This window comes from Molothrus ater, chromosome 13 (genome assembly GCF_012460135.2).
Source record: "Molothrus ater isolate BHLD 08-10-18 breed brown headed cowbird chromosome 13, BPBGC_Mater_1.1, whole genome shotgun sequence".
Taxonomy (NCBI): domain Eukaryota; kingdom Metazoa; phylum Chordata; class Aves; order Passeriformes; family Icteridae; genus Molothrus; species Molothrus ater.
This window is the reverse complement of record NC_050490.2, coordinates 5,633,251-5,661,073: the sequence shown is the minus strand read 5'-3', so window position 1 is coordinate 5,661,073 and position 27,823 is coordinate 5,633,251. Positions and strand designations below refer to the sequence as shown.

Below are 27,823 nucleotides of genomic sequence, written 5' to 3'. Positions count from 1 at the left end.
TTATATAAGTGTGAGGACTAAGAAAAGGTTCTTCCATCTCTCTTCCTTAATATCCTTAAAACCTATACCATTAGTGCATTATATGAGGCTCACCTATTCATTTCCTTACTTTAAAAAAAACTGGAAGATTTTCAGATGCTGAAGTATGAGAGGGAAAAAAGCTATAATAGCAGCAAAGTCAGCATGCTTCATGCTGTGTGCCTGATTGCATTGAATGAAAGCTGGCCAAGTTCTGCACTCACAGTGATATTTTTTTGTAAAAAGGAAGATAGAAATGTGTAATGGGACTATATCTTCTGTTTCAGTCTTTACTTTTTTCCTGTTTACAGAATGCTGATAGGAAACGGCTTCTTTTTATTTCAGTGTCTGCTTCCTTTGAGGCGATTTAAAAAAATATAATTAAATGTAAAAAATCCTAGAGTTATACAGTGGTCCTGCAGTTCAAAATGTATATGCCTATTTAGGATTGTATTGGAATTGATTTGGTTTTTATTATTTTGTTAGTTCAAATAGAAGAAGGATTTAAATCAATACTTTGAAACAATGAATTCTCTAAAGGCAATACAAAATCAGTTTGTGGAGTATGTTAAAATTCATCTAGGACATAAATGATTCACTTTCTTGCCTCTGTCCCTCTTGTCACTGCAGGACAAACATGCTTTGTTAGATGTCACCCCCAATGCAGTGGACCGGCTGAATTATGCGCAGTGGTATCCAATTGTAGTGTTCCTAAATCCTGACTCTAAGCAGGGAGTAAAGACCATGAGGATGAGGTTGTGCCCAGAATCCCGAAAAAGTGCCAGGAAGCTGTATGAAAGAGCTCACAAGCTCCGCAAAAATAATCACCACCTCTTCACAAGTAAGTAATTAGACAGACTGGATTAGAAATTCTGAGAGGAAAGGGGAGGCAAGATGAGAGAAGCTTCTACCTCCAGAACTTTCTGCAAATGGAGCAGGTCAAGCAGTGACAGACTTGCTCAGGCTTAGCCATTCAATAACCAGTAGTTTATTGGTGTGTGCCTCATTTGCACATGACTGCTCAAATGTAAAGCAATCTGAAACATCAGAATGACATTTCTAATAGATCTTGTGGCTTTGCAGGATCATCAGCCAAAATCAAAACTTGAATAAATTGGAAAATGATGTAACATTATTGTTTTAGTGTGGCTAAACTCAAGCCTCTCTTTATTCTAAGCTACTGTTAATTCAGCATTTCCTGTGGGATAAAACGTCCCAAACCACATCAGACCTTAAGGTTTCTTTGGATATTAGTTTACATTACTGTTTAAATCTCATAGTTTTAACCTACCAGTTTATATTGCTTTCATTACTCATGGTACAGACCCTTCTTGTAGTTCTGCAGAAATCATAAGTCAAATTAATCTGCTGTACTTCTAGCTACCATTAACTTGAATTCAATGAATGAAGGATGGTATGGAGCTCTTAAGGAAGCAATTCAGCAACAACAGAACCAACTGGTGTGGGTTTCAGAAGGAAAGGTAAGAAATAATGTTTGGGGGGAAATGGCAAAACAGTGTTCATGAGAGGTTTTCTGTGAAGGTCTAAAGCAGTAGTGCCTCCTGGCTGTGTGAGCTGCTCAAAACTGGTTTGTCACTGCATTATAGCACTTACTCTGTTAATGAGAACTGTACAGTTTGTCCTTATGCATATAGCTGTACAGTAAGGGAGCATTTGGTTATTTGCATGTTAACTGGAGGATATTGTAATGCTGTGAAGATTTTGCAGGGTTTGGATGGGTTTTTGTCAAAGAACTTCTGGGAATTTCACTGCATGGGTTCTCAGGGCTGGGATTGCCTGATGATGGAATGTGTTTTTCATTATTATAAAAGCAAGTGGCATATTGATGTTCTTACTGACCTTTCTGAGAACAGTTGTGAGAAAACACATGCTAAATCACAAGTTAGTATTCTGTGTTCCCCACTAAATCTCCACTTAACCTTCTCGAGCTGCCTGTTGCTCTAGGCACATTAGATCCATCCTCTTGAAGAACTATTATCAAGTGAAGTGCCAACTAAAAGTGAGCAAATGATGAATCAGCTATTGTTGTGGGTTTCTTAATTAGATCTGGATTAGACCTTATCTCCTTATATGTACCTGCAAATTAATGATTCTGATATCATAAAACCACTTTAAAAGTGCAGCTCTCTATTTTTCCAAGCACTTTGCTATCTGTGAACACTGCACTATCCCCTTACACTGACAGCCATCTGGTCCTTCAGTAAAATGATTCAAAGAGCTAGGCTGCAGATAAGTCTTTTAGGTCTCAACACATTCAGTGATGGAAACCTGATTTCTTGTCCCCTGTGATGATATTGATGCTGAATTTGATAAAACTCCTCCCACATTTACATTGCAAGAGAAGGGCTGTTCTTTAGAAGGTATTTCAATAAACGTGTACCCTAATTCTGTTTGCCACAGGCAGATGGTGCTACAAGTGATGATCTTGATTTACACGATGACCGCCTTTCTTACCTCTCCGCTCCCGGCAGTGAGTATTCCATGTACAGCACAGACAGCAGACACACGTCTGACTATGAAGACACAGACACAGAAGGGGGTGCTTACACTGATCAAGAACTGGATGAAACTCTGAATGATGAGGTTGGGACTCCTCCAGAATCTGCTATTACACGCTCCTCTGAACCTGTTCGAGAGGATTCTTCTGGAATGCATCATGAGACTCAGTCTTACCCTGCTTATGCATCTCAAGCTCAGCCACAGCCAAATCTCAGAATAGACTCTTCAGGATTTAAAGCAACTACTACTCAGCCGGTAAGAAAGTAATTTTGTACGCTGACCACTATACACTTACTTCAGGTTGCAAGGTCTTTTGAATAAGAAATGTCCATTTATATTCTGCTTACCAGTGTTGTGTGTGCATACAAGAATCTGTCAACAGCAACAATACATTACAGTGAATTGGAGAATCAGCTTGCCCTGCCTGTTGTAGTGACTCATTGACAGGAGGGGGATTGAAGTACCATTCTACTTTGATTAAATGTTTTGCTTTCATAATCCTCAACCTAATGAATTTTTGGAAGAGCTAGTGCATGATACTATCAGTACATTTCATTCTACATCTAGCTGCATTGGTCAGAGCATCACTTAAATTATTTTAATATAAATCAAAAAGTCATACATTGATTCAATAGCAGTATATTTAAAATATTTTAAACACTTCACAGAAAGCAGAAGCCTCACCTGCAGTCCCTTACCTTTCCCCGTCGCCTGAATCAAACCCTGCAACCTCATCAGCCTCTACAGTAAATGCTAATGTAAACCTAACTAATGTCAGACTGGAGGAGCCTACTGCTGCTCCTTACAACTCTTACCAACCACAAGCGGGCCCCTCAAGAACACCGAGTACTGAGGGAGCTCATGTAGTACTAAGAGACCAAGAGCCATCATCCTTATCGCCGCATATAGACCCAGCAAAGGTACCTGTGCCACCTTGTTGTGCTGATTTCCTGCTATACATCAAGCTAGCACATGAGCTTTGTTTTGCCCTTATTTGAAGAATTCTTTCTAATTTTTTTTTTCTTCTAAGAGAATCATGCAGGTTACAAAAACCAGTTCATCTGAATTGCTAAAGCATCATGTAATGTTTTGTGTGCATGGCTTCAAACTCTATCCTTTTCACTTCTCAAAACACAACTTTTTTTAAAAAGGCTGCATTCTGTATTTTGATTTTACTTTGACTTCCTTAGCTTGTCAACGTTCTCCTGTTAATGAGGCCTCGAGAAAAATCTTATTTCCCTAAAATTTAAATCATGCTGAATCGTTGATCATGAAGTTGACTCCAGTTTGTTGAGTGACTTTATCTACTTCTTAAGCAAAGCTAGAACTATCTTACTGTATTTATATATTTCACTTCCACTCTTTCCACATTCTGAATAAAAGTGCGTGTGCCCCTCTGAGCACCAAACCCCAGATGCGAGGCTATTACCTTTGTCTTTCTCTTCTAATCTACTTACATGTTTTTCTTAGAAATATAACTAAAAGGGATCTCTTGAATCACCAAGTTCAGCTTCCTCTGGTTGCAAACATCTGTACCAAATTAATCTGCTTTTTAAACAAAATTAAAGCCAATATTTAAAACTTGGGTTTGTTTCAAATACTGCCTTTCAACTGCAGCTGAAGTTACTCTTCATTTTAGCTGAGAAGTGTCTCTCTCTAACAGGTGTACCGAAAGGATCCATACATTAATGAAGAAGCATCCAGACAAAGCTATGTCTTAAAGCAGCCAGCGATGAATCACCCAGTACAGAGACAGGAAAGAGACCCAAATCTGATCTATGAATCGCAGGCTCAGTATGCAGAAAAACAGCCGAGTAGGGATTATGAACAGTCAACCTATAGGTATGACTCTACAAACTATGTAGATCAATTTTCTCGTGGTTATGACCCTCGCCTACATTATGATGACCGTGTGCCTCCCTACGAGGAGCACTGGACATATTATGAGGAGAAACAGCCCTATAACCAAACAAGAACAGCTTATGAAAACCAGCCTCCTAGGGATCTTGATTCCAGACAAAATCTAGAAGAGAGCACAGAACGCAGCTATTACCCAGCACAACCTCGTTTTGAGGAGCCCCCTGCAATGAGCTATGACAGCAGGCCTCGCTATGAGCATGCCCCCAAGAACTTCAGCTTACCACAAGTGCGATACGAAGATCAACACGTGGTTGGGTACGACGCCCACGGGCGATACAAGCCAGAGGCGCAGCCATACCAGTCAGCCATATCTCGCTCTCCTGAACCCAAGCAGTACTTCGATCCACACATAAGGGGCTATGAGCAAGGTCCTCCTCAAGCTTACAATGCTAAAGCTGGACAATATGAACCTTCTCATAGCACTTCAGGTGTTTCTCTTCCTCCTCCCCCTTCATCACAAACCAAACCAGAAGTTTTGCCTTCCAACAGTAAACCACTGCCTACACCACCATCTCTAGCTGAGGAAGAAGAAGATCCAGCCATGAAACCACAGTCTGTGCGAAGTAGGGTTAAGATATTTGAAAGGAGAAGATCCCCATCTTTGGAAAAAATGAAGGATACGAGCGATACATCAACTGTCAAGGTAAATCATTTAAGTTTTTTAGTTCCTGCTTTTTTGCTAATGAGACTGCGCTGCAAGAAGTGAAATGTTGTCTCAGAAACAAAATACCGCCTTTCAGCAACCTAAATGTGGTATGTTTTAAAAGCAGAACCTGAACACTTCTTGTGAAAACACTGCCAGGGATCTTGTTATACTGGAAACTCCTCTAATTCTTCTTTTGCTAGTACTTGTTTGTTTGTTTTGTTTTTTTTTTTGGTAGGAAGGGAAGGTAGTCTTAGTTTTCTTAATCATAAAGTGCTTTATCTTTCTCAATGTTAGAATTTAAGAGAATATGCTGTGCTTTTCTTTACAGCCTCCAGAACTAGCACCTAAGCCTGCACTCACAAGTGTGAGTGGTCCAAAACCAACTTCTCAAAGCCAGTACGAGCACGAGAAAACAACCTACAGGTAGATGCACAACTGATTAAATTTAGTTTTCAATATGAGTTTAGAATATTCAGAAACACGTCTTAGTGCTTCAAATTGGAAACTGCAGAGAGGAGCTGGAGTGTGTCAGTGTGGTTTGTGTATCAATAGTAAAGCAGGGAATGAAGTCAGTCCTTGTGGATGTGATTGCTGGGAGGTGGGGGAAAGATGCAATTCTCTGCATTTTTGAGGAAGGAACTTAAGTATCTGTTCTACTTTTTTCTGTCTTTAATTGAGCTAATTAGAAAGCAAAACAGAAGGGAAAAGATAAGATATAAGGGAAATAAGGATTTTCTTTCCTTATGGTATGTCACAACTGTCTAATTCCCATGCAATATAGGTAAAAAGGCAAGGAGTGCAATTATAATAATTACATGTACATTGCTTTATTACTAGCTAGGTTATAAAATAGGACTGTAATTTGGGCACTATGCTCGTTCAACTGGGCAAGGCAACTGTGTATTATTGTTCTTGGTTAGGGCCCCAGAACCACAGAGACCTCAAGTGAAGCCACCTGAAGATATTGTTCGTTCCAACCACTATGACCCCGAGGAGGATGAGGAGTATTACCGCAAGCAGCTCTCCTACTTCGACCGCAGGAGTTTTGAAAACAAGCCATCGGCACAGGTTCCTGCCAGCCATCACTCTGAGCCCACCAAACCAATCCATTCACAGAATCAGCTGAATTTCAGCAATTATTCGAAGTAAGTTTGGGTTCTTGGAGTTTTTTTAATTTGAAAAAGGAGGGGGGCATCTAGGACTAAAACAGAAATTCTGCCTGTGTTCAGTGGAGTTCAGGGACCTGTGGTACTTAAATGATCTTTCCGACTTGTGAAGTCTGAAGCTTCTGTGTAGGTGTAGCTTTAGTTTACAAACACATATCTCTATAACATTTTATTTTGGTAAATTAATCATTTTTGCAGGTATCAGGGCCTTCACGTTACTTTTACTTACAATCATAGAATTCTTTAGGTCGGAAAAGACCACTAAGATCAAGTTCAACCATAACCCAGCACTGCCTGGTCCATCACTTAAATCAGTCCCTAAATGCCACATCTACACATCTTTTCACCTCCAGGGATGGTGACTCTGTGACTTCCCTGGGCAGTCTGTTCCAATGTCTGATAACCCTTTGAAATATTTCCCTATATCCAACCTAAACTTCCCTGGTGCAATATGAGGTCACTCCTCCTTATCCTGTCACTTCTTACCTGGGAGAAGAGGCTGACCCCCCACCTGGCTACAGTCTCCTTCCAGTGAGTTGTAGACTGATGATGTCTCTGCTGAGCCTTCTCCAGGCTGAGCCCCCAGGCTCCCTCAGCTGCAGCTCACAGGATTTCTGCTCCAGACCCTTCCCCAGCCCTGTTGCCCTTTTCTGGTCCTGCTCAGTGTTCTTCTTGCAGTGAGGGGCCCAGAAGAGGACACAGCACTCGAGGTGTGGCCTCAGCAGTGCCCAGTACTGTGGCACGGTCACTGCCCTGGTCCTGCTGGACACACCATGGCTGCCACAGGCCAGGTGCCATTGGCCTTCTTGGCCACCTGGGCACACCTGGCTCACGTTCAGCTGCTGTTGACCAGCACCCCCAGGGCCTTTTGCAGCTTTCCAGCCCCTCTGCCCCAGCAGGGGCACTTCAGGGGGTGGTGTGAGCCAAGGGCAGGACCCAGCCTTGCTGAACCTCACACAGTTTGCCTCAGCCCACTGATCCAGCCTGTCCAGATCCCCCTGCAGAGCTTTCCTACCCTCCAGCAAATCAACACTCCCACTTAATTTGGAGTCAGCATGGACCTACTGGGGGAAGTAAATCAATTGTCTCATCAAGATCATGGATTGTGTTCTGTTTATGATCATAAGCAGCACATAACAAAGTATTTTCTTAGTCTAATACAGTAGTGCTTACACATCTTCCAAAACAAAGATTTTGATTTATTCCAGTTCTGCATGCATTTGTTCTTGTGCACTTTAGCCATGTTTGACATTAGGAAACTGAGCCTTTAGGGAATATTGCTGAGGCCAGAATTTAATCTGTTGATGGAAACATCTGTTTCCTGTATTGTTTTGCTTCCTTGATTTGGAACATTTTGATACAGAAATTGTGTGAAAGCTCATACACAAATACAGTGCAGGTAAAGAGCTGGCTGTTTTGGAGTATACTTACACAAACTTTTTGAATACTCTCCACAGTTACCTCAATTTGTTTTGATTTTGTAAATTTGTTTTGAAACTGTAACAAGATGTTTGTAGATGTTACTGTGAAAAGCTACCTTGGCTTGCTGAGTGCAGCCTGAACATTGGGTGATTTTTGAAGGTTTTGGTTGTATTCCTGCTTGAAACATGGACTATTCAGGTCAAGCTGAAAATCTGGCAGTCTTAATGTATATGAGATCTTTAGAATGAAATAATAAACTAGTTAGCTGAAGTTTTATAATGCCTATGATCTTTCAGTGTCTTCTGTGTGACCTGAAAATGTTGGAATGCTCCAAAAAGCTTGATAGATTTTAAAGATTTCACTTTTTTTTCCCCAAATGATATCTTTCCAAATGATGTCAAATGATGTATTGGATATCTGTAACCAGTTCTGATTCTCAGGCCAAGGGTGCTTCTTATCCTTCCTTTTCACTTGCCCAGTGTCTCCTGTTGGCAGGATGAGAGCTTAGCTGTTCTGCTCTCTGGGTATCATAGGCACAGACCTAAGAAAACTGTCCTGACTGGCCTCATAGTGGCAATGTTCAAAATTCTACTCTCACATACAAAACCCAGTGTTACTTACAGATGATCCATTCTGGTCTATAGGCATGGACTGTGTTGCCATTGAAAATCCAAGTCATGCTTTGGGAGAAGTGTAATGGTGAGGATTGTAAAATTCTTCAGATGGAGAGTGTCGAAAGCTTTCCTTGTACATTTGTTAATCTGCAGTGTTGTCATGGTGAAAAGCATGAAAGACAGACACAGCTACTGAATTTTTGGTGCAGAACAGCTCATGGTTGAGAGAGATTGTTCCATATTTCTACCTACTGCTTTTGTCTGCTGTGACACTTGTATTCTTTGGCTGCTCAGTTGTGTTTTGCTGGTGAGTTAGTGTATAACTTCTGGGCTGGTACATATGGGAAGGTCATCTTTTACTGCCACAGAGAGGAGTAAGGTAATGCTGGTTTTAAGGCTGACAATTTTATGTATCATATGGGACAAACATGTGTTGTGTTTTGCTTTGTGAAAGAATGTAACCCTTAACAGGAAGGGACAGACATGGGAAAGAAAATTTACCCAGAGTAGTCCAGTGCAAATAGACAAATACTAAAATATTAATGTAAGTGGAAAGAGCTAAACAAGGCTTCTGCTCAGTTGGGCAGTACTGGCTCTAGTACACTGCAGTGTCCTTGTGTGGAAACACAAACCAACTGCTGTCTTGAGAAAGCATTCATGTTTAGGACTCTCCTTTCACCAGCTTCCACATTGTTCCTGTTACTTGCTCAGTATTAATCTTTTTTCCCAGTGAATTTCTATGGTAATTGCTACTCTGTGAATAAACTCTTCTAAAAATAAACAGGACTAAATTTGGATTATACAGGAACTGTTGATTATGCAATCTCTTGCTTCTGAATAATCCGTATAATGTATTCTGGGTACAGAGGACAGATTTTATTTATTCATGAGCAATAGCTACAACTTTCTTAGAGTTAAATATTAATGTGAAACATCAAATTATGTAAAGTTCTTTGCCACTGAGTAAGTATGGTGACAGTACATATTTTTCCCACTACAAATTGTTTTACTCTTTTATTTTGTTGGGGGTTTATGTTCATAATTTAGGAAATTTATACCATTGCTAAAGCTGCTTTGTAGGGATCATGCCATATCTGCATGTTACAGTTGTCAGGAACTGTAGAATAAGGGATAGTTTCTCTTGATGTGAGAAAACAGTAGAACTTGTAAATGGATGTGTTTCAGTGGATCTAATTGAAGCAATTTGAGGCAGATACCCACGTGGCTGAGTAGTGGATTTGTTGCTGCTTGGTTCAGTGTAGTTACCTGCTTAAGCTTGACATGCTGCAGAGTGAGATAACTGCAGATTTCTGTACTGAGTAGGTTAAGAGTACTCACATGAGCAGCTGCAGCTCAGTTGAGGAGGCAGTGAGGAGCACATCCAGACTGCTGAGTGTCTGTGAGCTGGGGTCCATTGAATGTCACCAAAGCAGTTGCTGTTGCACCCACAGGCTGGGTCCCACTGGTTCATTTCTGCTTCTTTTCAAATTAAAGTAACAATTTTGTAATGAAGATGAAGTGGGAAATGGCTTAAAAAGCAGCCTATCAATAATTAGGGGAGCTTCATGTGCACACTTAGAAGCTCTAAGGGATCACTGTGCTGTGGATCACTTTGGCTGCAGACAGGTTCTGAGCAGTGGGGATTGGATTGTGCCTGGTCAGGAGCCCGTGACAGAATGTGCTTCATACTAAACACAGCTCTGTGCTCTCCTCCCTTCATCAAAAAGTGCTACTCCTCCCCATTTATTTGTTCCCTGGGATGCTGCCATGCAGTTCTGATCAGTGTGCAGTGTTGGTTTTTCCTGTGGGCTTGCACAGGGCTGCCCTCCCTGGTTGCTGTCTCCCTCTGGGAAGCAGTGATTTCAGGGGGGCACTCTGAGAGAGCAGCTGCTACCCACCTGGAATAAAGGCAGCAGGGAGTGAGCATGCAGTAATGACTCCTGTTGCTGGCTTTAGATAAAATCAGTGTGAATGGAAGCTTTGAGACAGATCTAAAATAATCTCTTTTTTGCAGCTCTGGTTTTAGAGATATGTTCATACATAGGCTGTTTAGATCACTGATCTTCTCATTCATGTGGTCATGATCAAGCAGATCATGTGAATCAAGCAGACTTTCAAAAGTTACCAGCGTTTTCTTAGTTTCATAGCCTGCTCCTCTGAAACACCAAGATTGTTGGTGTCTAGAATTGTTGCCTGTTAAATATATAAGAGCATACAGAAAGTGAAGGAATGAGGGAAAGCTGCCCTCATGTACAATGTATTTTCTTGCTACGTGAAAGCAAGGTAAGTGTTAAAAGTCAAGGGAAGCCACCAGTGTACTTTTGGTTCTCTGTCTCTCCTAGTACTTGTGAACAGTTCTAAGGTGACCTTTTAGATCCTGTTAAATACAACCCATAGCATTTTATGGTGTGGCCTCTTGGGTGAACTGACAGTGCTGGAGAAACAGTTGCTATGACTGTGCCCTCAGTACATACCTGCAGTACAATACAAAAGCACGGTCATTCTGTGAATGCTCTGACTGAAGAAGTTGTTTCAAATTAGACCATGTGTGAGGTTGTTCATATCTTTTGATGTATTGAATAACTTTGTTTATGCAGATTGTAACAAATGCCTTAGTGTACTCTCATTCTTACTTTTAATATCTGCCAATCCAAGATCTTGACTCCCTCCTAATTCACTGACTGAATCTCATATTGAATTTGTGATCATTGTGCACATGCATATGGTAAAGGTTTTGTCAGAAACCTCTCTGTGAATAGTGTGTCTGTTTCAACAACCTTGTCATATGACAGCTGCTAGGACTAACATAGAGTGTAAAGAAATAATATGCTCAAGATAGAATGACTGTTTTCTTTCATTCTTCTGTTGCTGTTTGCTTTGCCATCACCTAGATTTCTTGGCTCTTACACTAGCTATGACTACTTGAAAAGGAACATCAAGTGGTAAGACTGTTGTTGATGTGAGGATGTTTTCAGGTGTCCTCTCACTGTTACATTTCATCACAGGCATTATGTGCACTAAAATTTGAAACACAAATTCTGGAAGTAAGCGCAATAAACATATTGCGGTCCAAAATTACAGGTGTTGGTGAAATCAGTCATTTTCTGAAGTAAACCTGTGGATAAACATTTCTAGTATAAGAAAAATGTTTTGAAAATAAGATTTAAAGTTACATACGCTATGCACATAAAGCTAGTGAAGCTTAAGCTGATTACATTTCTAATTAAGATGGCATTGTTCAAATACTAGGTGTATTTAAAGAAGTTATACTAGAATGCATTGTCCTGTTGGCTAATTATGCTTTTCAAAAACATCCCCAAAAAGAAGTGGATTTACATTTTTCTTTTGAAAACCCATAAAATTAGAGAACATTCTTTCATTGAAATTACTCCAAATGAAGTTGAAAAATTAATATCTAGTAGGCAATTATGCAAATACACCTGAAATGTCATCTGCCTTTCGTTTGCCTTGGTTTGTGTTACTAATCTTCTAAAGGTCAATGTTGTCTGAATCTCTTGTGCTTATCAATAAATGTTTTTATACTTGAGACAGGCTATTCAAGAAAATAATGTTTTAATGTTTATAGGAAAAGATGGAAATCAGGTGATCATAGAAGACAAAAAATAGCAGTGACTGCTGGAGCTGTGCGGAAACTGAACAGTCAAATGTTTGTTTTTAATTCTATTTCAACAGGGGGAAACCAACTGATACTGAATCAATGGATAGACCTGTTGGTGAAAAACGCTATGAGCCAATCCCTCAAGTTACAACTCCTCCTCCTGCTCCTTCAGTCCAGTACACACAGCCACAGTCAATTAATAGCCCTGTCCTGTCTCTCCCAGCACACCACAAGCCTGCACTTTCTGAAGGTGAGCAGTTCCAAAGCTCACCTTTGTGGGAACAGCCATTGCTTCTCAGGTGCTTGTGGGGTTGCTTCAGCATGTCTACATGTGTGGCTATTTTGTTCTCTAACTGAAATGTGGAATAATTATTATTGAAAATAGTCTTTTACTGTAGTGAGATTGAGTTTTATGAAATTATTGTGTGATTCTGTCTGAAACTATGTAGCTTCCAGGTATTAGTAGTATCCGTACTGTCTCAACTGTCTCAGCAAAGATGAAGTAAAACTCCCTGTGCTTTGGACCAGAATTCTTCTGACATGAGTAATAGTTGAAGACTTCTAAAAACAAAAGAAAAAGTTGTTTTCAGTTTCATATTGAGGGGATTGCCCAGTTCAATTGAATTTTCTGGTTTGTGCAAGTACACAGTGTTAGTTCAGTACTGGTTTTCTGGGGGTTTGATAATGATATAAATGAGTCTTAACCTTTTTATTGAAAGGTCATACTGTTGTCTCCAACATGTTTAATGAAATGTCAGATAACGTGCAAAAGGCAAGAGGAGGACAAATGATCTAAGAGAGCAAAGCTGAACCTGTGTATATTTTATACTGAAGATTATGAATTGACTAAAATGTGTTTTTATGCCTTTAGACATTTCTGGTTACTAACAAGTTCAAGTATTTTCATTTTCATTGCAGTTAACTCTGTGTCTGACCCTCCTCCACCTCAGAATAAGTCAGCAATTTTCAGATCCTCTAGAGAGGACACTGTGCAGTCCACTTTTTACCCTCAGAAGAGCTTCCCTGACAAAGGCCCTGTGAATGGAGCTGAGCAGATTCAGAAACCAGTCACTCCTTCCTACAACCGCTTCTCAACCAAACCTTACACGAGCGCTGCGCGGCCCTTTGAGCGCAAGTTTGAAAGTCCCAAATTCAACCACAATCTCTTGCCAAATGAAGCTCAGCATAAACCAGAGTTGCCATCAAAATCTTCAAATTCTCCTCAACCAATTTTGAAAGCACACAGCTCATCGCAGCCCCCCGACTTTGAGAGTGGAATGGACACCTATGCTGTACAGGTCGACAAGCCTAAATATCAACCAAATAATGTCAATGCTGTGCCTAAAGCCATTCCTGTAAGGTGAGCTGCTGCTCCTTCTGTTTCCACTTGTACATCTATAGGTCATCTGTGAAACCTGTGAAAAATGCAGCTTTTTTTATTCTGCTTCCAATTTCTGTTGATGTAATAGTTAAAAGATTGATGCTGTGATTCTACATTCTGCTGAAGGATAGATACTTAAAATGTGTTCTATGTCCCTGTACTGTCTTGCATTCTGTTATTAGAAAGTGGTATGGCTTTTACTTCCTATTTCTCATACTAAATTATAATTTTTCTGGTAGATAGTAATAACTTGTCCTGGCAATCTATTTCCAGAAAAGGAATTAATTTCTAAAGATAGCTCTTGCACCAAATTATATTCATTGTGTGCTTAGGGAGACCTCATGGGACACATGAATAAGGGATACCTTAGAAATACTTGTGAAAAGAGAAAGTAACTTCTGCAGTTTCATATTGGTGCTCTTTACTGTGAGACAAATCAGCAGCTGCTTAATGGCAGCTTGTGCTTGTCTAATATGCTTTAATGTATAAACCTATGTCAAGAGCAACAGATACTGTTACAATCTTCAGCTATTTGCTTTTACAGAACAGTGTTTTATTAATATTTTATTTCAGGATAATAATAATGCATGAACCAGACTTAAAATTTTGCTGTTTGTCCTATGTGCTGTTAAGCACCTGAGAAATGTTTTATGCTAGATAGTTCTGTAGACTGCTACATTTTGGAGTTACTGGTTCTTTGAGTGAAATTCTTTTGAGACTGTTTTGAAACCTTCAACAAGGTACCTTTAAGTTATACATTTCTCTTCAGTTATAGCTTGGCAACCTGGAAAAACGTGTGTAATTTTTTTCATTTTTATTTTTGCAAGCTTTGTTTTCTATATGTAAGTAGAAGGATTCAGTGTTACTTGAATAAAAATTGTTAGTTCTTCTAGTATTAAAGTCAGAATGGGGCTAAAAAATAAACTTTCTGATGTTAGTTGCATTTACTTTTATGAAGCTGAATCTGTAGCTGGGGTAAGCTCATTCTGTGTAATGCCAGAAGCAGGCAGTTGGGAACACAAGATTCAGAGGGTCTGAATTCTTGCTTTAACTAATTGCTGAATGTTTTCAGAGCTTGTGAGATTTGCTGGGTTTTTGTTTGTTGAGGGGTTTCTTTCTTTGTTTTGGGGTTTTTTTTTGGGCAGAGGGGGGTTTTTTGCCATAGAGTTTCAGGAAGGAAATATGGATAAAACTGCTAGGCTCTCTGTCTTTTCAGCCCTACAGCACTTGAGGATGAGGAGGAGGAAGATGGACACACTGTTGTAGCCACAGCAAGAGGTGTATTTAACAGCAATGGTGGTGTATTGAGCTCCATAGAGACTGGAGTTAGTATTATTATACCACAAGGAGCCATTCCAGAGGGAATAGAGCAAGAAATATATTTCAAAGTCTGCAGAGACAACAGTATACTTCCACCTTTGGATAAAGAGAAAGGTAACAGCTGGAACTGTATGTTCTGTTATTTAATACAAGTATTTTCTAACAAGGACAAAGCAGAATATGAAAGTAACCTTAATAAGCTTCAACAGTTTTCATTTTGAGATTGTAGTGTGTTCTATTGACAAGTCACTTGAGTGAGAAACAATCTTGTGCTTTCCTTTACTGACAGATCTAAATGTTCATATTTTTCTCTAAATTGAGTTACTGAGCAACTCTGGAGTGTAACTGTGTAATACTTGGAATGTATGTCACAAGTCAGTATTTTCCAGAGATTTTTCTTTCTCTTAACTCCAGGTGAAACACTTCTTAGCCCCTTGGTAATGTGTGGGCCTCATGGACTAAAATTCCTGAAGCCAGTGGAGCTGCGCCTGCCACACTGTGCGTCTATGACCCCTGATGGTTGGTCTTTTGCTCTAAAATCCTCCGACTCCTCGTCGGGTATGCTGTCCTCCCTCTGTCCTTTTGGGGCTTTTGGGTGCTATCGTATAATTTAAGTTATTTTGGCTAAAGGTGATGCTGTGTAATATAAAAACTCAATCATTGTATTTGTGTCAAACTCTCCCATTTCACTTTCATTACAAATGTCTTTCTTACATTTACTCATGGTGCAAATTCATAGCTAGAACCATGATAGCAGAAAAAGAGTAATATCTCCAGTCTATTCAATATTACCGTATTTTTCTATTCTGTCTTCTTTCTTGAGGACTGCTGCAGCTGAATACACTTGAAATGATAGTCGCACTAAAATTGAGAGGAAATGAATATGTACCTCTGATTGGCCTTTGTAACATAACTGGTGTTTGTCTGTTGCTTAATTAACCATATAGGACTCTGGCAAATCTTAACAATCTGCATGCTCATAAATCATGATTTAACGCTTGTTAACTGTTTCCATGTGTGCAAGTTGATGCTAACAATTCGGTCATTTAAGAAAACTATAGTGTGCAGTAAAAGCATTTACAGTTTATTCTAATGTAGCTGGTTTTTCCAAAAGACTTTTCTTGCTTGCTCCTACCTATCTCTCCTCTACTGCCTTTATCCAGAAGTCTCTGGTTGATAGTAAAAGTTGCAACTAGGTTGCAATTTTATTTACCTGTTCATTTTTACCTCACTGTGGCTTTCTGGGATGAGGGAGAGAATGTATTGGCTGGAATTGTCAGTGAGGAGCCTAATTGAGAATTCTGGGCAAGTTTCAAGCAATTTCATGAAACGGCTGTGAGGTTACAGAGATTTATAAAGGAACGTTTGCACATCTGGGGAAAAAGTCTTAAGATTTTATTCAGCTACTTTCAAAATTTATGGTGGAAGATTCAAGCCATTAATGTGCACATGTGACCTGAGTACTGAGTGAAAAATGTATTTCTGTATACAGCATTTAAGCCACCATGTACGCATATCCTCTGTCACTAATGTATCTATCACTGTCAACACCAAAGCACTGATGCTTTGAAAGATTAAAGCATCAATCCCCTTCATGGGGAATCAATAATCTAGAGGTATTAATGGCAATAATTTTTAGTTGTTTTTTATAAGCTATTCTATGCATGTGTTGCATGCATCTATTTAACAATGTGTGTATACGTGGCCGTGTTAAAACACGGGCTCATAAACGATAGGGTCCCAAAAGATATGACAACTATGTACAAAACCAACACAGCACTTCCTTTGTAACTAATAGCACCTGTTCATGAACTTACTTGAAGTGAAGGGAGAGGACTGAAATGATCTAAACAATAACTGAAGTTACGGAGACATTTTCCTCCCTTTCCAAAGTGGGATGTGTGTGTGCGTGCATGTGTGGGTGAAAGCAAGAGCGTGTATATTTAAACCCTAACACTTTCTGTACTGTAAATATAACACCACATTCTGTTAATCTGAAATGGGATGTATATCATAACATTGCTCTTTTGAGACAAACTTAAAAATTAGGCAATTCTGTCTTATGATATGTAAGTAGACCATACTGTGTCTTAAATAAATAATTGTTTTCTCTCTTTCTAAATTAGTTGGTTATGGGACTCTGATTCTTGGGGTGGCTTTATTATAACAATTTATACAATTCTGGGGTCTTTCTCTCTTCAGTCGTCTGCTCTACCTCATCTTTTCTCAATGTATCCATGTTCTGTCCTAAAAGTGACATTCATTTGCACTTACTAACATCCTTTCTGCCACATTTAAGCCTCATACATTGGTATTTTACTGTTAAACCCCTGCAAAAGCTTAACTGATTCTGGTATTAAAGCTGACTGGGAAAAAAATTTGCCTTTTATGGCCACATTGATTAGAGCATAAAAAATACTGAGTGATCTCTTTATTTTCCTTTTCAAAGCAGTTGTATGGGAAAATATGAGAAAAAACATCCTCCATAGCTATGTATCCTTACTATGGATTTAGAAGGAAAGGTTGGAAACAAGTCTGCCTGTCTCATGTGCAAGACTAGGACCCGACCGTCTTACAGTCCTCTTCTACCCTTTTAATACATTTGGTCATATGAGTTTTGAATGGAATTTCCTCAGTCTATAAAAGGAATAATTCTGCAGCATTATTGAGGTTGTTGACTGAAATAAGCAGTCTCAGCTGGTTGCAGTAAATTTGTTTGTGTTCTCTGGCTGTACACTGGCCACTTCTATTCTTTGTCACTACGTTAGATGTTGCCATCACTCAGTGCATTGTGTACTTCATTTTGTTTTCATGAGTTCAAGAAAATTACGTGGAATTTGTATCATTCTCACTTAATACTGCGGTCTCAGGTGTTTGCTCAGGTGTGTGACTGGGTTCTCTAGCTTGTTATACATTTCTCCTCAAGCCAGATTTATTTGGCCAAGCTATTTAATCTCATTTATCTGAAAGGCTGAAGAGAACTTCAGTGCATTTTTCACTTTCTACCATAGTGGGATGGTCAGACCTTTTGTGTACTGGCAACACTTGGTAGTGATTGTAGGTGGGTAAATGAAGAATACTGTCTCCACTTAAGAGACAATTGACTGTGCAGAGGGAATGTAACCTTTGGTTTGGTGAGATGGCAGCTGATGACCTGCTGTAATAATTTTTACCCAGAACCTTTGATCATGGGTAGATAACTCTGTTGTAAAGATTTTTATGTACCAGTTAACTGGAATACTTTTAGTATTTCAGGCTTTTAAACACATATACTGGATGTAGCTACAAAATGACTACAATCCTGTCTACAGTTATTTTCATCACAGAAAATAAAACTACCAATGTGTCATAGTGCTTAGTTACAACATGACTTCTGATTTGCCTCATCTGTGCTCAGAACTGTTTCAAGACACTTCAAATGCATCTTGCCTACATTAACTTCTAAAATTTCTTTTTTCTTTTTTTGTCAATGGCACTTTAGGAAGGAGGCAGTGAACACCTGATTCACTGTTAATAAGTCTCAGATAGAAAGCACTGTGTTGGTGCTTAGAGTAGTCCGAGTGATATTTTCCAGTTCCTGAATGCCACAGCATATGTTTTGAATAACTGACCTTATCCTATGTTATATGAAAATGAAGGGATATTTTTTTATTAATAACATGCAAACTGCAAGGGTTTTTGAACCATCAAACAAAACAGGAACAAAGAAAAAAAAAAACCAAAAAACCAAAAGAGGTGTTGCTTCAGAACTTAAAAGCTCCTGTCCAAAAGCTTGGTTGTTTCAAGATGTGCACTGTGTGACAGCAGATACTAAACACCAGCATTGTGTTTTCCTCCCACAGGTGACCCCAAAACCTGGCAGAACAAGTCTCTTCCCGGGGATCCAAACTATCTTGTTGGAGCAAACTGTGTCTCAGTCCTAATTGACCACTTCTAAATATTAAGTTAGCTGACTGAGTAAATAACATGAAACTGAGATGGACCTTACATATAAACTGAACCACTCTATCAAGTATTAACTGTTCTATAAGTGATAATGGATCTTAGTGTTTAAGCATCTTGCTTTAACTAACAATGAATTAGCAAGTACACTCTTTGAACCATGGTCACAATACATGCCACAAGCAGGGAGTGTACAGGGGGAACATGGTGGGGTTTTGCAGGTTCTGTATGCTTTGGTTTGGTTGTTCTTTTGTGTTGGGTTTTTTGTTTCTTTTTTTGTTGTTTCCTTTTTTTTTTCTTTGTTAAAGGACACTACTAGTATTTTGTTGTTATCTGAAAGTACCAATGAAACTATACACAGAGGAACTAAATTTGTTTCATACTCCAGTGTCAAAACCACAGATTTTGGCCTGCATTTTTGCGACTGTGTGTTTTTAACTCACAAGACTACCTTTTAGTCTCTGCTTTTTAAATGACTTCTGGTGTACATGTCCAAGGAATTGGCAGTCAGCTTGGAGTAGCACAGTTTAGATGTTTTCCTCTGCTGAGAGGTAATGCAAACACATCTACTTACTGTATATGGAAACATTGTCCTGAGAACAGGGGGGAGGGGGAAAAGCATGTGGGATGACTATGGTTCAGATGCCTCTGTGGATTTGTAAATTAACCACATTATTACAGACCTATTAACCAGCAGGGATGCCTTACCCTCATGTTTTTAATAGTCTTAGCTCTCATAGTTCTCTGTATTAAGTTTGTATGGCTTTTGTGCTTACTTAGATATTATATCATGAGAGACAGGGGTGGGGGGGAACAACAACAAAAAAATTGTGAGTTTGGTTTAGAGAAGGAGCGTTGTTTGTGTTCATCAGCCAGAAGAGAACCAGAAGAAAATGATGGTATGTTTTCTGCTATGCATTTGAAAATTTATAGATGTTATAGACCGCTTGTATATAATGCGTGCATACCACTTTTGTTTTTGGTTTGTAAATTAACTTTTATAAGCTTTACCTTTTTATATATATAAATATATATAAAAACAAACGAAGTTTCTTAAGGATATCTTTGTATTCTCATACCTTTTGAGCCTTGAACTTTGACATCTGCAGCAATAAAGCAGCATTTCTACAATATACGAACGAGGACATTTTTTAAAAATGCACAAAGTTGTTACCTTTTAAAGTGCTGCATTTAAAGAATATAACTCGGAATTCTCTACTTTGATTAAATTCTTGAAAAGTATCCCTACTGTAATTTGTCATAAGGATGCTGTACTATGTGCCCTGAAATGTATTTTTTTACTAATAGACAATTTATTACGGCACAATGGCACTACTACTGTTTAGATAATATACCACTGCATTCTGTTAATGAGTTATTAGCTATTCAGGTGTGGCTGATTTTTTTTTTTCTCTGCAGTTATTAAAATTACACGTTTCTAAATATACAGAATAAAACCGTTTTTAAAATAATAAAGATGATTGTAGTACCTTATTATTTCTGAAATGCATTTATGTGTACCTAACACAATTTTGATTTTATTTTTTCTGTGTAAGTAGACAGCTGGATTCTGCCATATGTTCATATGTGTAGTAGAACTCCTTTGTGGAGTGAGTTGGAGCTATCTACAGCAGGGCTTCTGAAATTATGAACTCCAGAGTGGATCCATTGGAATTACTCAATTCAGCTAGGAGAGGTAGATTTCTCTCTTGGCTCATTGTGTTGGGCTAGTTTACCTGCGACACCTAATCTTCCAAAAACCTTGGAAGTGTTCCAGCATGTAGATTTAAACATACTATAGTTCTACTATTTTAAAGTTATTCCTACAGAATCCCATTACCTGTTTGGAGTATTCCATGCCTAACTAGTATCATTCTATCTGGGAAAATAAGTTCTAAAAGATTTTTTTAAATGCTGGGAAGCAGTGCATAACCCTGATGTTTCCTTTCTGTACTTCTACTTACAAGTAAGTTTTGTTTCTCAGGCATGACTTAGCCCAGAGGTTGCATTTACTATTGTTCCTATTGTTCCTCATGGCTTATCTCACTCATTAGCAGAGCATGAGACACTGGAAAGTCCTTGGCCTAGGGTAAGCACTGCTTGGCTAAACAAAAACATCAGTACCACCTACTAAGGAGGAATTGGGGTCTATCCCAGCCAAAAGCAGGACCATGTGAAACACTACAGAAGGAGTCACTCTTGGGGCACCCTGGCATTACACGGCATGGAAGTGGTGTTACTTTGTGTCCTGGGCATCCTGAGTGTGCTGTAGGGTGTAACTGTCCTGTGGTGATTGTACTGTAGTGACCCAGATAAAATCTTTCTGCTCTTCTGTTTTTAAAGAGCATAGGGTTATGCCTTTCTATCTAAATTAAAAAAAAAAAAACAGTTTTTGCTCTGTTGTTGTTTCATAAGTGAGATGAGAAACTGATGCTGTTTGAAAATGTGGCGATTCTCTACTGCAAAGCAGCCTGTTGGGGAAATTGTCCTTTGCTGTTTGCCTGTGGGAAGGTTTGTCAAAGTGTCTAATGTGAGCCATGTGCATGCCTTCTTTCTTATTAAATCCCATTATTTTGGGTTAAAACATGGCCAGTGAGAATAACTAGGCTAAAATAACACATTTATTTTAAAATAATCGTGGTTTTGAAATCTATCCTTGCAACTCATTACATTCCTTATGTATTTTATATAGGCTAGGCTCTGCAGGAGGTAAGTTCACCTGTAACATTTTAATACTGTTTCTATTTACTGTTTATTGTGAAGCTCAAAAACTGCATCTCTCAATTCTTCCTATTTGTCTCAGTCATGTCCTGGTCAACTCTGGCCCTGCAAATCGTACAGAAGTGTTGAAAATGTAAATCTCAAGTCTTGTGTTCATTTTAGAAAAGGGCCTGCAGTGTTGGAAACAGACAGGGGATAAAGAATTGCTGTTTCTCTCTGATTTAGGTTTTTGGTAAAAATATTTTTATTATTTTTTTAATTTTTCCAATAAACGTAGCAGTACATATTCAGTGATACATAGTTACATCTGTAAAAGTAATCTATTCCTACCAGCCTGGGTTAGGTAAAGCAATTCAGCAATGGTAGGGTATGACTGAAGATTCTCTGCTGCAATGAAAGCTGGAATATGTGATGGAAATTAAAGCCATACAGCTTTGGAGAATAGAGGCTGGTAAGCATATCTGCAGAATGTGTTCTTAGTGTCTCAGTCACCTGAGGAAGGCGTTTGTAGAAGCCTTGCTGAGTGCTCTGGTGGTCTGGGTGCGCATGGACTTCTCGGGCTACTGGCTCCATCCATTGGCAATATCAAGTGGTTGGGTAAAAATGATTTTGATTATCTCCAAACTGTGCATTATGATCTTGTAAGCAAGGATTTGAGAATAAATACATTTACTATTGCATTGTCTTTATAGTATTCTGCACCATTTATCTATTTTGTACAAAAGTTGATGAGTAGATAGGCTGTGAAAATAAATGCCTGTTAAGGTAAGTGCTGGTTAAAAACACTTTTAAGGTATTAGTTTCTAAATTATATTAAAAATAAGCAATATTTTCTCAGAAAAATTGTGGCATACTTCCCTTTCAGCTTTGGGGCTTAGAATTTGGGGGAAGATCTAAAAGGAAGGCTGTAGAATTTAAGGAAAATGAGAACAGGTATTTAGTCTGATAGGTTCTTTTATATCTTTGCATACTAATGGTGATACTAAATTACATAAATTTAAAAGCCTTGCCAAGGATTTAGATAATTTTTGCCAGAGTGAAACCTGACATTGAAAATTATTCCTTGTAGAATGAAGATGAGAAGGCTTTTGCTAGAAGGATCATTCATAATACAGAGCCTGATCGAGAACTTCCAGTATAGGTGGTGTAACAGTGAAACTGACTGCAGTCATTTCCCTCCTAATTATACATGTCATTCCTAAATTAATGGCCAAATATTTCACATTGCAGAATAAAAAGGTAAGATAGCATTAACTACATGGGTGATACAGAAGTTTGCATATTTGTTAACTGAAGTAGCGTGTTAGTAAAGCAGTACATTGGGGAAATAGTTTAGTACTCAAGAAATAGTTGCTTAAAATTAAGATTTGTGCTAATTGTTTTCAGCTTGTCTTGTCTAAAAGCTGTGTAAAGGCACAAGATTGATGCAGATGCAAACCTTACTGTATAGGAAATAATGCTATTGAATGAGCTACATAAACAATAACCTGCTGCCCCTGCAGAAGAGCCAGAGCTGCAGAGTTGCAGCCCTTTTCCCTGGCCAGTAGTGGCAGTCCCACTGGTGCTGCCAGTATTGGCACCACTTTTTAAATTTCTATCAGCAGCACACTGAAGGTTTTCATAGCCCTTCACGTGTCTGCTGAGAATGCAGGAGTGATGAGAGTGGGCTTGCATATCTTTCAGATACATTTCATATACAGACTTTGATTTTTTCTTAATAATCGACATCTTCATGGTTCTAGGCAGTTTTGAAAAGGCAATTCAGACATAAGCTATTGCAGTAATATCTATGCAGCTGTGTCAGTCTCACTGAAATAAAGCTTACTCATCCCCCAGCCTCTCATCCATATGTGGGACTTGCTGGTATAGAAGCCTCTGGGGTTGCTTTGGTTTCAAGAGACTGAAGACTTTTGTTTTCTGTTCTGGTGACATTTAAATATAATTTCCATAAATAAAATTTCCATTATTTAATGGGCATAAATGGTATGGAATATTGGCCTGTGATAGTAACAGCTGCCCAGTTTTAAGCCAGTAAGAGAAGAGAGTTTTTCACAAATGCTGGAAACTGTCACTGAGCAGGAAGAGTTTCCTGAGAGCCCATAAAGCTGCTGCTGCAGTGTTCTATTTAACAACACCCCAATCCCAAAAACATAGCAAAGGTCCTTGAGGATGTGTTTTCTGCTGAATTTGTCTATAGGGTACAGAAGTGTCTATCCCCCCAGTGAAGGTGAGGGAAGTGTTGCTCTGGGGGCAAGGAGCTCAGAATTTCCCTTTCTGCAGTGAGAGGGTAGGTGATGAGCAAGCACAGAGTCTGTTCACAAAGGTGTAAAGCATTGTGTTTACATGAATAGCAAGCTCTGTTCTGACACACCCATAACTTTGAACATGTTTTCTTTTTCTCCTTTCTTTTGATAGGATGGTTAGAAGTTTGCTCATGACCTTGCTCCTCTGGTCTGTAGGCAGTAGCTCTCTAAAGTGTAGTGTGGTAGGTAGTGAGCTGTAAGGCCAGCATGCTTTGAACTGCTCTGTGTGGATTTCAAAGCACTTAATTCTGGGGGAATTAAGTGTCACTCCTCATTTCTAGACGTGATCCTTGTTTTTTTTAATATCAAAAATAAAAAGCACCTAGCTGAGGCTTTCTAGTGATCAAGCCATGTAAAGAGAATACACCATAATGTCATGCAAAAAATACCTGCATGGAGTTCAGGCCAAAATGTGACAGAAATGGAGATGGAGTTTTGTACGTCCTTGTTGTGTGCATTGGTGCTCTAATTCTTCTATTTTGAGAGAAAAAGGTATTTTTTTATCATAGACAAGTAGTTTTACAGTGGTAGAAACTGTCCATAAGAACCACTCTAAAAACCCCTGAGAAAACAGAAAATGTACCTGAATATAAATAAGTGAAAACTACAAAACTGTTTTACCAGTCCAGTGAATCTTTTCAGTCTGATTTTATGTATATGCACATAGACACCTGCCACTACTGCAAAGTCTGAGCTTTGCAGGTAATGAGGGGGTGTGCTTGTGTGTTTGAGTCTTGTTCCCCTCCCATAGGATCCATTGGACGTTCTGGGGTGGTCAGAAGGCATATCTGCCACAGAACTTGGTACATTTGAACTTTTACTGGATTTTCATAGCAATTAGGAATAGTTATACCATATGGTCCTTGAGGATTGTTGATTACATTATAATAATACTGTGTATGTAATTGGACTACTCTTGGCAAACAGGAAAAACAAAGATAATCACCTGTTTGTGAACAAAAAAGCACTTCTTAAAATAAGAAGTTTGCTTTCTCATACTGTGAAAGAAAATGAATATATAATTAAAAACACTCCAATTAAAAAGGAGTGATTCAGATCAGCAATTAGTGTTAGATTCCCTTTGTGCAGGCTTCTGCACAATGAGAGCTCCATCTGAGCTCCTGTGCGGTGTATCCGTAACACAGATTGGCTAATCCAAAATCCCACTTCGCTTCTGACAGCCTCTTACCGCTCCTTTTGATTTAGCACCCTTAATACTGCCAAGTGCTGCTGGGATTTTCCGCAGGCTGAGGAGCTGCGGCACCTTTGAGCTCACATGTGAGTGAAAACAACAACCACTGGGGGGGAGTCGTGCCTAAGGAACAGCTCCGTGCCGAGCTGCGGCTGCTGGGGCTGCGGGCAGCCCTGCCCTGCCCTGCCCTGCTGCGGGCGCTGGGCTCCGCGGAGCTGCTGCTGTCACTGGGCAAGTGACACCAGGGCGCAGCCTCAGGTGTCTCAGCTGGCGTTTAAAACTGCTGTCAGCTCGTAAACAAAGGGGCATTTTGGCCTGAACTTCATCCAGGTAGCCAAGGGGAAGGTGTTCAGAGTATTAATTCAGTCATCAGAAAGCCTGGCATAGCTTCAGTGGTGTGGGAATAGGGAGCCAGAGCTGCTCATACGGCTGCGGGATGGCCATGTGCCCCACAGTGTAAAGGACTCTTGCAGAAGTATTCTTTATCATGTTCCTTCTGCAAAACAGGCTGGCTTAAGATTTTTTGCTACTGCTTTCAGAAAATAGAGGTTGCTTGAAGGCTGCTTTTGCAGTTACAAAACAAGATGTTTTTATTTAGAAAGCTGTGAAAGCAAAGAGACAGTATTGTATTTGCAGGGAATGCTCCCACGAAGGCAGGAATAATGCATCTGACTCCATGTTCTCAGAAGGCTAATTTATTACTTTTTAATACTATATTATATTAAAGAATGCTATACTAACTATGCTAAAGAATAGGGAAAAGCTATTTACTGAATGCTAAAAAGAAAATAATGAAAACTCATGACTCTTTCCAGAGTCTCAACACAGCTTGGCCCTAATTGGCCAATGAGCCAAAACAACTCACACCAGAGTCCAATGAAACAATCACCTGTGGGTAAACAACCTCCAAACACATTCTACACAGGAGAAGCAAATGAGATAAGAATTGTTTTCCTTTTCCTCTGAGGCCTTTCAGCTTCCCAGGAGAAAAATCCTGGGCGAAAGGATTTTTTCAGAGAATGTGAATGCCACAGGGCAGTGCAACAGCAGTCTCAAACTCACTGTGGCCAGCTGTGTCTGTGCCATCTCACTTTGCTACAGCACAGTATTTTCTGCCTTTGTCATTTTTCCAGGGCTGTGGGTTTTCTTTATGAGCTAATAAACTGAAGGGGGAAATGCCAGAAGGATGCTCTGATGTAATATACCCAGCAAGAGATTATGGACTTTTATAGACTTTTTTTAGTCTGCAGTTAATTCATTTTTCATGTTCTCTTTGCATAAACTGTTATCTCTTTCAAACCAAATTGCAAACAAGCCTTAGGAAAGAATTCAGTGTAGTACAGAGTAATTTCCTAAAGAACAGTCTATGTAAACTACTGCTATGGTAATTTTTACTATCTCAAAATGTTTTTTTCATAGCAATGTGATGTCTGTATAACAGTCTGGATGCTCTAATCTGGATCAAATTCTAAAATAAATGAATTTTCTAGGTCTTGAGTTTTTTTCCAAACCTTATTTCTTCAGGAGGAGGGGATGACCTTTGTGCCATTGGAATATATAATAAAATTCATGTTTAGGCTGTTGGGTAATTATGTATATGGAATTAAGAAAATAAAAATTTTAAAGGCCTTCCCAGCATTTGAGACCTTCGCTCTAAATGGATGACTCATTAGTAAGCCCATTTAATTCCTTGCTTTTTTAAATGTCATGAGAAATTAGTTATTTGGAGTATAGATAATAATTTTTCTATTAACAAAATAGAAGTTAAATGCCAAATGTTCTATGAATACCTTCATGTAACTTCATAGACTTTGGAAAAATCTGCATGAAATGTTAAAAAATATTTTAATCCAAGAAGATCAAAGATTTACTTATCTCTAGTTTTATGTCAAAATGTATTAATTTTGAGTGGTGAGATCAGACATTTCTTGCAGCAATCACAGCTGAGTAAGAAATTTCTTTCTGTTAAGCAAAAAAATTGATGTTCCAAAAATGTTTCTGGTCTTGAATATGAACAGATATTTTAAGGGTTTAGTAAGGCAATGAAATCCAGGGATCCATCTGTGCATCATTTTATTCTTAGTGAATGTTAAGTTCTAAAAATACATAGAAAGGGATGCTGGGGTTCTGCTGCAGAGTTATGTAAGGATAAATATAACCATGTAGAATACTATTAACTATGTGGAATAGTATTTGCTTATGGCATGTGCAGAATTGCAGAATGTTATGCCCCTGTGTTTACAGGCATGGCATTTGCTAAGTGGTTTTGTTTGGATGTTTGTTTTGCATTAAGAGCAGCCATTTTGGGACCAGTGAGTAAGGAGAGAGGCCCAAAAGAAAGGTGGTGTAAGTGATTTCATTCATTCTGTATGTCTTGATAAATAATGAACTGAAATACAAAGTGACTCTTCATAGTAAAGCCTTAACTTTGTGGACAAGTTTTCTTAGGTGAATCACTTAACGTGTAACTAAAGGTAATTAAGGAGAAGAAAACAATTCCTCAACAAAGTTACCTCCAAAACCTCCACAACAGTCCAGGTCTCACATGTAGTAGCAGCTCAGGGATTTCTTCTTCAGTGTCAGTTCAGATATGCTTCCAGGAATATCCTCAATGTATTTGGGAAAGGAGAAGCAAATTGAAAAGAGATGGATCAAAATTGTGTCTTGTACAGTCATAACTCTTGCAGTGCTGCTCAGCTGCAGTATAGCTGAATGCAGAGCTAATGGAGTTAAGTACAGAAGTGAAACCAGGTTAACTTTCAATCCCAGTAATAGCAGTTGCAATCCATACCTTTATTCAACATCTTAATTAATTTTTTTTTGTTAGTGCACATTGTTTGTGATTCTGCTGTAGAAATGATGTTTTCCTCAGCACTAACAGAAGCCAGATTGCTGTGGTAAGAAAAAGTTGCACTGTGGGTACGTGGCCTCATGAAATGCTTTGTGTCTCTTCACTCTTTGGTGTTGTATTGGGGCATGTGGAAACCTCCCTGCTCTGCTGTGTGTTACCCTCACATCAGAGCACCTTGTGAAGGTCTT

At 39.0% G+C, this 27,823-nt stretch overlaps 1 protein-coding gene across 7 annotated transcripts in view; it reads left to right on the top strand.

The window, feature by feature from the left end:
* Nucleotides 1-20,044, top strand: part of TJP1 (tight junction protein 1) — a 158,692-nt gene extending 138,648 nt beyond the window's left edge. For 2 of the 7 annotated variants that reach the window (XM_054516194.1, XM_054516196.1), the window contains 13 exons: nt 649-859; nt 1,399-1,499; nt 2,440-2,793; nt 3,207-3,458; nt 4,202-5,101; nt 5,433-5,527; nt 6,025-6,249; nt 11,198-11,248; nt 12,000-12,175; nt 12,844-13,285; nt 14,523-14,740; nt 15,041-15,184; nt 18,469-20,044. In XM_054516194.1, coding sequence (XP_054372169.1) covers nt 649-859; nt 1,399-1,499; nt 2,440-2,793; nt 3,207-3,458; nt 4,202-5,101; nt 5,433-5,527; nt 6,025-6,249; nt 11,198-11,248; nt 12,000-12,175; nt 12,844-13,285; nt 14,523-14,740; nt 15,041-15,184; nt 18,469-18,563 — 3,264 coding nt within the window. In that variant the 3' untranslated portion in view covers nt 18,564-20,044. The remainder of the gene's footprint in view (nt 1-648; nt 860-1,398; nt 1,500-2,439; nt 2,794-3,206; nt 3,459-4,201; nt 5,102-5,432; nt 5,528-6,024; nt 6,250-11,197; nt 11,249-11,999; nt 12,176-12,843; nt 13,286-14,522; nt 14,741-15,040; nt 15,185-18,468) is intronic. The other 5 variants (XM_054516195.1, XM_036389294.1, XM_054516197.1 and 2 more) reach the window with 5 other exon arrangements.
* Nucleotides 20,045-27,823: the final 7,779 nt, after the last annotated feature.